The sequence below is a fragment of the Cibotium barometz genome, chromosome 12, assembly GCF_041138505.1.
Source record: "Cibotium barometz isolate CiBa-2024 chromosome 12, ASM4113850v1, whole genome shotgun sequence".
Taxonomy (NCBI): domain Eukaryota; kingdom Viridiplantae; phylum Streptophyta; class Polypodiopsida; order Cyatheales; family Cibotiaceae; genus Cibotium; species Cibotium barometz.
The window spans coordinates 59,327,694-59,338,926 of record NC_141057.1 but is presented as its reverse complement, the minus strand read 5'-3'; the positions used below and the strand labels follow the sequence as shown (position 1 = coordinate 59,338,926).

General features: G+C 39.3%; 1 protein-coding gene across 4 annotated transcripts; it reads left to right on the top strand.

The window, feature by feature from the left end:
* Window positions 1-8,946: 8,946 nt before the first annotated feature.
* On the top strand, window positions 8,947-11,010 carry LOC147633635 (uncharacterized). 4 transcript variants are annotated; one of them, XM_086806778.1, is made up of 2 exons: window positions 8,947-9,731; window positions 10,600-10,706. In XM_086806778.1, exons 1-2 carry the CDS (start codon window positions 8,993-8,995, stop codon window positions 10,689-10,691), a joined length of 831 nt encoding a protein of 276 aa, XP_086662904.1. In that variant the 5' UTR covers window positions 8,947-8,992; the 3' UTR covers window positions 10,692-10,706. The 4 variants fall into 4 exon arrangements, with proteins under 4 accessions (XP_086662904.1, XP_086662903.1, XP_086662905.1 ...); XM_086806777.1 differs by lacking the exon at window positions 10,600-10,706 and adding an exon at window positions 9,855-10,403; XM_086806779.1 differs by lacking the exon at window positions 10,600-10,706 and adding an exon at window positions 10,728-11,010 and having other exon boundaries at window positions 8,948-9,731.
* Window positions 11,011-11,233: the final 223 nt, after the last annotated feature.

The following is an 11,233-nucleotide window of genomic DNA, read 5'->3' as shown; positions in this document are numbered from 1 at the left end:
TAGCTTGTGTATTTTCACTCTGTCTCTCATGTGCATGCAAGTGGATTGTGTTGTGTGTCTTGCTTAACATTCATTAGGCTTATTTTGGACTCTAAAATGGGCCTCCTAAGGTTTTAGAATATTCTAAGAAGATGCTTTCTCAACAAATGAGCTTGGGGGAATCCATTATGAAGATTTTAAATTTACTTTTTGGAGAGAAAGACATATCTTAAGCATATTAACTCTAAATTTTTTAGAGATTACTCATCAAGAGCTTTCTAACAATATGTCACATGAAAGTGTTTTGATATAAGGTGCGGAAGGTTCACCCACGACCCCCATTTTTATAGTTCTTGATGACATGGCATTCCTTAGGAGGCCCATTTTTTAGTCCAAATAAGCCTAATGGTTGCTTGATGCTTATTCTCTCTCCCTCTCTCTCTTACAGTTAGCTTCTTCTCCATGTCCCTATCTTGTGAGCACACTAGGCATTGAAGTAGAGATATAGTTCTTCCGTAGCCTCCATTGCTCCCTACCCACTCTTGCAAGACGCATTAATGGAGTGAGCACACTAGACATTGGAGTAGAGATATAGCTCTTCCATGGCCTCCATTTCTCCCTACCTACTCTTGCAAGACGCGTCAATGGAGTGAAAATTTTGGTAATTTCAATAAGGTGATATAGCTTCTCCATAATAGGGGTTGTTCATCCTTGGCGGCTAGAGGCAAGTGAGGCAATCTAGCTTCCTCTCAAGAGGGGTTGTACATTCTTGGTGGCTAGAGGCAAGTTCCTGCATTGACCTTTGCATTCTTCCTTTTCTCCCATCATGCAAGGCATTAGCGTGTTCCTTAGTGAACACATTAAGGAGACTTGCTAAAAAAGATGAAAAACCATAAGGACTCAACTATAATGATTTTAGACATATGTCCAAAACCATTGCTTATACTTGCAAGTGTTATGGAAGCATAGGTACTATTGGGAAGAGAGTCGATTGGTACAGGTATTGCTCAAGGGTTTAGGTGGAAGACAACCTTTTGTGTGGCCTCCCATGGGTATTCCATCAACCTATGAATGCCTAGACTAGAGCGAGCACCTCTCACATTGGCTTAATAATGGTTCGTCTACATCAACTTTCCCTGGATTTCATTGACACCATCTTCTACATCAGCATACCATTCCTTGGTGTTTGCTAGAGCACCTACTCTAACCTCCAACATTTGGGATCTTGACATCCACCTTTAGGAGCCCCTCGAGTTTTCTAGCCACCTTCTACATCGACATACCATTCCTTGGTGTTTTGCTACTACAACACCTACTCTAGCCTCCTATATATGGGATCCTAGCATCCACATTTGGGAGCCCCTTGAGTTCCTTATTTTCATTTATGATCCCAACAGATGGGATTGACTTTTTAGGTGGGGGAGAACTTCTCACTTCCTTTTTTTCCATGGTCTACACTTGAGGTGGGTGAGCTTCCCTCGCTTCACTTTTGGATGTATGGATTCTCTTCATTGACATATCTTATTGATCCTTGGGCATGGGTCATGCTCTACATTGACATATCTTTGGTATGGCCTTCTTTTGGGCTTCATCAACATTGACTCTATCCCTTTTTTGCGCTTCAACAACATTGACCCTATCCCCTTTTTGCCTTTCCCCCCTCCATTTTTGTACTCATTGCCATCTCATTCAATCACATCCATGGAGAAAGAATGTGTATTAGAGGTGGGGGGATATTTTATGTACACCATGACCTAGCACTACCCACCCTCTCCACATGATGGTGCATATGCACATGTATATATGTATCACTTTGGTGCACATATTCTATATTGAGAAGATGTAGGGGGAGAGGATGACCTTGAGATCCTTATAAGCAACACACACAAGAGTGGACAAGCACACAAGAGAGATGCATGGTTGAATTTTCTTCTCTTCTCTACAAACATAACATAAAGAGATAAGAGTACGTACTATAAGGGAAAGTACTCTCCTACTATAAGGAAAGTAATCTCCTACTATAACATACAAAGGTTGATCCATAGTGTGAACACAACTACATGAGCTGGCACTATAACTATGGTGGCTATTACACGACTACATGAGCTGGCACTATAAATATGGTGGCTATAACTATGGTGGCTATTACACAGCCTATAATAAAGCATTGGTGGCATATCGCTCATAATCTCACCAACCCAACTACTGGCGTGAGTGCGGAAGCTATAATCCAAGTGGGTCATCAATGCTCATAGCACTAGTTAAGCTCGATATCTTAACACTCCCTCTTGAGCTCAACTCCACACATTGCACTCTAAGTAAGCTCCTAAACTTATGAAACTTCTTTGTATCCAATGCCTTTGTGAAGATGTAAACCGCATGATCCTTTGTGTGCTGACATATACCAAATGCATATCACCTCTACTAGGATCTTCTCTAGAATAAAATGATCATGCATCTCAATGTTCTTTGTCCTAGCATGATAGACTGGGGTATAGCTAGTTGTATGCTACTCACATTCTTTCTCACTATAATCAAAATTTGTATATGTGAGGATTCTCTTAGCCATATGCAAGTGTGGCTTCCTAGGGGCCTGCATAAAACTGACTCACAAGTCTAACAACATAGCTTAAATATGACTTAGTAATGGTCACATAGATCAAGCTACCCACAATACGTCTGTACATAGTGGGGTCCTCAAAACGCTTACTTGTATTTACAAAAAGCTTAGTATTTTGCTCCAATGGCACTGAAATAGGCTCATATCTTGTTATACCATACTTGGATAACATGTCCAAGCTATACTACCTCTGTAATAACAAAATGCTATAAGGTGATCTCACCACCTTTATACCAAGAAAATACCATAGCTCACCCAAATCTTTTATCTCAAAGTTCTCCTTTAAAAGCATTTTGACATCATGTATGTCAGCATCACTATCCACATAAATGATTAACAACATAATCCCTCTATTTTTCTTTTTCACATAAAGTGAAAATTTTGCATTGGATATCTGAAATCAAATGGTAACAAGATACTCTTGGATATTATTTGACCATGCTCTACTTCAAGCCAAATAAGGCTTTACATAGCTTGTACACAAATTCTAGATGTACATTTCTCTTATAACCTGGTACTGCATCATGTAAACTTCTTATTGCAAATCACCATGCAAGAATGCATTCTTTACATTTATCTGATGTAAAGACCAACCCTTTACTAGAGCAATAGCAAATAACAACTCTCACGGCTATCATTCTTGTAACCAGATGGAATGTCTCCTCATATTCAATGCCATATGTTTCCGTATAACCTAATTAGTCTTATATTGTAGGTGTTCACAGATCCATATGAGTTATGCTTGACCTTATACACCTACTTCTATCAATTTCCTTCTTATCCTTAGGCAAAGGCACTAATTTCCATGCTGCATTTATATCTAATCTACCATCTCCTCATCCATGGCATCTTCCCATGTCGCATTTGTATCCCTAATTCTACCATCTCCTCATCCATAGCATCTTCCCATATCACATTTATCCAATGCTGCCATCTCCTCATCCATGGCATTTTCCCATTTCTAGTTTCCAAGTGCATGCTAAAAAAAAGTGAGCTCTATCGCTTGTATTACTTTAACCATGTAAACATAGTGATGGGCTATATATCCACCATATCTTAACCTATCAATAGGTTATCTAACCTGAGTAGACCTACGACACCTAGATCATTGCTGAGTGTCCTTAAAATAGCCCTAGTTCTTGATGCACCATGAGTAACCAACCATTGATGGAATGCTAAGTTCCTCATCAAGGCTCTCCTTGGAGTTACTAGAGTTACCATATCCACATAAAAGTGACCGGCTAGCAAATCATACACAAATGATTGATCTAAATTTTCCTTTCCTTTGTGTGATACATGCGTACCAGTGCTTGTAGTACCATGAGATTATGCATCTACATTCCTTATATCTATCCTCAACCTAACTAACCACCATGAACTAACACTGGTACCACTACTAGAGGACTCTCCAGGTTTACAAGCATATGTGATTATTGCTCTACACGTGGGACGACACCATCACTTCTTACATCTACATCTTCAGTTTGCTTCACTGGTGCATACCAACTAGTTAACTCATCTCATTAAAGAAACCATCTCTGCTTACACACATCTTACATGTGGTAGGGTTATTACATCTATAACCTTTGTACTCTAAAGCATAACCAATGAAGATGCATTTCTTTGCCTTTGAATCCAACTTGACCAAGGTTTTAAATCTCTGAAAGTGACCAAACACCTTACTTTTCTCCTTCATGAAGTAAACCCACACTTTCCTAGTGTGATAATCAATGAATGCAATATAGCACCTTTAGCCCGCACCACTCGTTTGTTATAGTCTTGGTCAATTCCCAAACATCAAAATTTAATAGCCTTACACTGATGTGCTTTTTATATGGTTTACGAAGCTAGCATACTTCACAACTTTGTGCATACTATCAACCTTAAACTTCGACAAACTTGCAATAATATTTTGGACCTATATAGACTTTAGATACTGTATATATACACTTGTGCCATATGTGAATACCTCTAATAATGACACCTTTCTCATATGTAAACATGGCTACCTTTGCCTCAGGTATAATAACATCCAAAGTAAACGTCTTGCCATTTATTTTACCCTTTACAACTAAGCGACATTGACTTTTGAAGTCTTCCACATTTTCACAAAGTATCCTTGAGAATTGAACCTCACTTGTTGCAGACCGTGCTCAAACCTTTATTTAATAGAAACCAGGTTTTTTATAATATTAAAAACATGAAGTACATGTAGGTACTTCATTTTGCCATCATGTATAGACAATAACACTTTCCTAACATGTGCAATGAGATGCACAATATTATCATCTGTTTCCAAATACCTTGGTTTTTCCATTTTTTACATATCTCTAAACCACTCATCTCATGACTGGTTCTATCTCTAAACCATTTACCATGATTGGTTCTATCTCTCAACCATTTACCACCATGATTGGTCGTACCTTGGTTTTTCCATTTTTCAAATGTCTCTAAACAACTCACCATGACTGGTCATGTGGTTAGAGGCACCATAATCCATATACCAATAGCACTTTATTGACATGTACAATGGGGTGCACAGTATCATCATATGTTTCCACATACCTTGGTTTTTCCTTTTTTTACATATCTCTAAACCACTAGCACCATGACTAGTCATGTGGTTAGAGGCGCCACAATCCATATACCAAATATCTCTCGATCTTGACATATCTCATATCGTGGAACTGAGAATGTGCTACGTCATAAATATATGCTCACTTTGGTCATCACCTAGTTTACTTGATGATGTATAGTTGCCTTATTGTAACTTTTCACTTTTGATATCATCTTTTGATATCATCTTGATTTTTGTAGCAGTCCTTTGCAATATGCCTTGGTTTGCCACCACAATAATAACACTCCATGCTATTTATATTTTGATTTCTTTGCCAACCACCTCGGCTTCTCTTGCCTTGCCTTTAGAGTGGCCTCTTTCACCTGTCTGAGACTAATTTTCTTGTTGTCATTGTTACCTCTTGTTTTGCTTTCTAAATCAACCACACCACCACGTCCTCGAGATGACAATCTGTCTTCACCTCTAACTGTATCTAAGTAGAAGACCTGCTTATGTGAATTTTTAGAGGATGAACCTTCCCCTAAGATTCATCTCCTCAACGGATGAGGAGAGCAACCAGTTCTTAAAAATCAAGAAGATTCTCTTAAACGCCAATGGAGGTGTGAAACTAACTGTATTCCTTGCCAAGTCCATTTAAGGTCACTTGATACCACATCATCGTTATTGTCTACTGGTGATCTAATAGAAGCAAGGGCATCTTCAAGCCCTTTAACTAATCATTTATACTTAGCTTTCTTGTGGTCACCTTATGCAGCTCCTGCTTTAGTTGCATCTTTTGAGCTTGATAAAGAGTTAAGAGTATATATTATAAAAGAAAGTACTCTCCTACTATAATAGACAAAGGTCGCTCCATATTCTAAACCCGACTACATGATCTAGCTCTATAACTATGCTGTAACTCTAGTACACCATAGTGTAGAAGCTATCACGCAGGTGGATCATCAATGTCCACAACACTAGTTGAGCTCAATATCTCAACATATATTATTGTGTATCTTTTTGAGGACTCACCATGTCGCATTGTGCATATGGGATGGCCCTACTTTTTCCTATATATACAGAGCATGGATGAGGGAGATCTCATGCCCCTCTAGCCCAAGTTGTGAAGTTCATCCTTTTGTTCCTCCTTAGATTACTGAGTTAAGTGAGTTCATCTCCTCCTTGTTCTCTTAGGGGAGTGGAGCTTAGGGTGTTGAGTGTTGGGTGTGGCTTGTTCACTCTTGAGCACTCCCCATGTGTGAGAGGCTTGCAGTTGAGAGCTTGTGTGGGTTTGCCTTCATCTCATTGCCATGTCCTTGTTTTGCTCAAGCTTAGGCTTGTGAGTGAGAGGTGAGTGTGGTGTGTGGAGGTGAGTGTGATGGTGTTGCTTTGCTTTTCCTTCTAGATTAGGTTCCTTTCTCTCTTGTTACTCTCTTCCTCTCTACTCTCATTTCCGTTAGATTAGAATATTCTTTATTTTTTATTCATTGCTTGTGAGTGAGAGGTGAGTGTGGTGTGTGGAGGTGTTGCTTTGCTTTTCCTTCTAGATTAGGTTCCTTTCTCTCTTGTTACTCTCTTCCTCTCTACTCTCATTTCCGTTAGATTAGAATATTCTTTATTTTTTATTCGTTGCTCAAGGGTTTAGGTGAGAAACAAACTCTTGAGTGGCCTGCCGTTGGTATTCCATCGAACCGCAAATGCCTAGACTAGAGAGATCTCATGCCAACAACTTAAAACTCTTGCAATAATGATTCACATCATTATTATTTATTTCGTGATGATGTTGAAGTTATATATACTAAAAAGGTATGTGTATCTTTACTTTGTATATTGTATTTCACATTAATTTATTAAGCTTCTTGAATTTAGTGTAAATGGGGCTTATATTCACAAAACTAGGATCTAGGATTTTCCTAAATTTGTTGATATTGTTTTGTATAACAAAAGCACTAATAAGTGATTTAAATCAAGATAAAGAATGATACCAAGGTTACATTATTAAATGTGACAAAAGCACTAAGTGATGTAGATGATCACATAGCTATGAATAAAATAACATATGTTACTTTGCTTTGTACCACAAACAAGAAAAGCTCAAGAGCATATAAACCATATTATTAAGCTTCTTGAATTTACTGTAAATTGGGCTCATATAGGCAAAACTAGGATCAGGGATTTTCCTAAATTTGTTAATATTGTCTTGAAATCACTAATAAGTGATGTAGATAACCACACAAATGTGCATACAATAATATCATCAAGGTAAAGATTGCCACCAAGGTTACGTTATTAAACTCGATTGATGTGACAAAAGCACTGAGTGTTGTAGATGATCACATAACTGTGAATAACATAACATATGTTACTTGGCTTTGAACCACAAACAAGAAAAGCCTAAGAGCATATAAACCATATCTTTAGGTATTGGAAAATTTTAGAACTTTATCTTTATGGCTACATGCCCCTATGTTTCTCCTATTGTAGAGGTACACTTCTTGATGCCATAGTACAAGAAATTCATGATGTATTGCACAATGTTCTATTTTAAAACTTTATCTTTATGGCTACATGTCCCTATGTTTCTCCTATTGTAGAGGGACACTACTTGATGGCATAGTACAAGAAATTCATGATGTATTGCACAATGTTCTATTTTGGAAAACTCTTCCATTTTATAGAAGCATACAAGAAATCTTATATCAAAAAATACTAGAAGCAAGATGTATGCAAACTATCATCTTTGAAATTTCAAGGGGATATTTTGCTTCTGGTGAAGCCCTCCACTATTGTGCGGAAAAATTTAAGAAATATATTATCCCAAGAAATTCCTTATCTTTTTCTCACGAGCATATTAGAGTAGATAGCAAAGTAGGTCTTGCTAACAATTTTCTAGCTCCTGCTACCAATGAAACCCCCATTGGTCTCATCGGGTTAGGGCCAATACTGTCTCATCAGCTTTATAATTTCAACATGCTTATGCAAAGGGATTGGTGGTGTTTGATATGAGAAAGGGGGATTTTTGCTCTCCTTCTCTTGAGGGATTTTGGGTGATTTTTCAAACTTGACAATGTACTAGCCTCTTTGCCTTATTTTCACACCAATACCAATGTCTACAATGCTACGATTGAATGAAACTACTAATCTTACATCCTAATCACATGTGCACATTAGTAGTTTTAAGTTATTTAATATGTAAGTGCAAGTATGCACAGATGCACGCACTCATCCTCTCTCTACTATCTTCTCAAGGACGGCATGTCCATATATAAACATACATGCTGCAACAACGAGCATACCATCCGTTGTGAGAAAATTTTAGTGCCAACCTATGTCCCCCCTCCCCCTCCCCCTCCCCCCCCCCCCCCCCCACACACACACACCACAACCACACACACACCTGAAATTACTCTTCAAGCGTTTTTTTTTTCTTTTTGTTTTGGGAAGTGTTTTTTTTTTGGTGCTTTGGGAAGTGAAGGGAATGCATGTGTAAAAGGTAGGTCTTCCTAGTGTGCAAAAGTTAGGTCTTGGTAGTATGCAATATTTTCCTTGTTACTTGCTTTAGAAAAGAATTTCTTGGAACAACTTGCCTTCTTTTTTTAAAGCAAATACCCCTTAGACACACACACGCATACAAATTCAGAGCACGATAATAAATTATATTTCATAAATTTGTATTAGCTAGTAAATACCTCACACACATTCAAAACACAATCATAAATTATATTTCATAAATTTGTATTAGTTACTAGAATCTATGTATATTACCAGAATGTATATATGAAGGAAAACACATCATCCCGTCGTTGTTTTCAACCTTTTCACAGAGGGCTTTGATAATGGATTCAGGGTATGGGAGCGGCGATGACGAAGGCAAGGTGAGGGCACTATTGGAGCAGTGCAGCGACGAGAGCCTGCTGCAGTTGGCTACCAACACCCACGCCATCGCTACCAAGCCGTCCGATTCCCTCGCCCTCCACATCGACTCGGATCTGCTAGCTCGCTTCCAGCGCTTGAAGGCCCCTCCTCCGACCCCCCATCGTCAGATCGCAGCAGCATCTTCTCATCAATCCATAGCCCCGGCCAATGGAGATGTGGATATCCTCGGCTCTGACCTGGCCGCTCGCCTCGCCGCGTTGAAAGCTTCGCCGTCCCCTAGCCTCGCTCCGCCTTATGTTGCATCCGATCGAACCGAGACTTTCCCGCTTCCTGAGGCTTGCAAGGTTTCCCATCCAGAAAAGCCTAGTAGCACAGGAGGCATCTCAAGAGCCAAAGAAGCGAGAGAGGGGCTGAAGGATGATGCACCTGAGGTGGAGAAGCTCCTGGCATCAATCAGCGATCGGGTCAGGCTCGAGAAAAAAGGCGCATACAGGAACAACCCCAACCTGCCTGCCCACCATGAGGAAGACTCGGAAGAGGAGATCTCCGACTCCGACGCGGACATGATCGTAGAGTGGGCCAAAGATGCTGCCCGGGTGGACCCCGACGAAGAAGACGACGAAGAAGGCGACCCTGTGTCGGATGAAGAACTCTGGAAAACCACGCCTGCAACGCTCGATGCTGCCCCAAAGAACACGGGTAAACGCTGGAAACTCTTGTGATGTCCTTATTACATTGCTCATGCCCATGAGTTGATGTTTGTGGGTTTTGATTATGCGTCCCCAGTACACTTTCAGTATGTTATAATCTTTGATATTACAGTTACAAAGGTTGCTCTATCTGTTATGGAATTTTTGCAATACAATCATCCTATATTAGATGCCTTGTACATGGAGGATCTTCAAGGGATAAATCAGCTTCTCTGGACGGCGTAGAGTGGGATTTTGTTTTGATTGCGTAGCAAAAAGTATACTGTTTGAAGCTTCAAAATATTAGCGTCTCATAAGGAAGATCACAACCCAAGAAAGGATCTTGGGAGTTATTTGACCACTTCATTCACCTGTCAGCTGAAAAGGAAGCTTTATACAATCACATGTCATGAATAGTATGTCAAAGAGCCCGGGCTGAGCATGGTGTCTACTCTTGCATAGCTTGGACGTGATTGATGCTTCCGCCCGCCCGCCCGCCCGCCCTCCCTTCTTCCCTTTTGCAGGCAAACTATGTAACCTTCAATCCTTTCTGAAGATGTGGATCTCCAAGTCAGGATTCTTCTCATGATTCTTTTATAGAGATTGAGATTCAATTTAGAGCATCATCATTGAAAATGCTTAGATTGTAAGCTCAAGTTTTATTTAGATCTCTTCTTTAATATTTCTTCTAAAAAATGCATTTTTAGAACTCATGATTTAGATCCTTTCCATGATTTCTTTTACAGAGATGTAGATTGATTCTAGTAGCGTATAGAAACTTCTATCGATGAAGTGTGAAAGGTTTATTTGTTATTAAGGTCAATAGAGATTTGTTGCTTCTTACTATAAATTCTCACTAAAAATGAAATGTGTGCTAGAATTCAAATGCTGCACTCACATTATCATCATGGTTTACCTTGGTTTTGGCATGCTCATGTCCGAATGCCTAATATCTTGGTATGGATACTGAAAGATTGTGAAGCTTGGATTCATTGCTGACAAATAGGTGGCATGTACTCATGGGGCATGTTTGAGACTTGAGGGGTGCTTCCTTAAACACAATGAGTTGCAAGGCCATTTGGGAGCTCATATGGTTTAAGATGGGGGCTAGAAAGCTGTAGTCAACTTCGCATCCTTGCCTCCTTGATTGACATATCAGGGGGATATTTATGACAATATCTGGTTTTTTTTTCCATCAAGTCAACTAGGTGTCCTCTTTTTGGCTAGGACTGGGTGTTCACTTTACTTTTATCTAGTCAAAGTTGAACATTAATGACTTTGAGAGGTTTGAGTGTGGCAATAAATCAAATTTTGTAAAGGTAGGAGCTTTAAATGTGGTCGTTGATGAAATGGTAGTGAAATGATTCTAATAAAGGTAGGAGGATCTATAAATGTGGTTGGTGATTTCTGTAATGTGTGGGCCGTGGCTACTAAAGTTTATTTGTGTGTAGTGTGGCTACTTTCTTGCATCTCTCCCTCTCGCAAACGAATGTTCTTGAATCTCTATCCTGA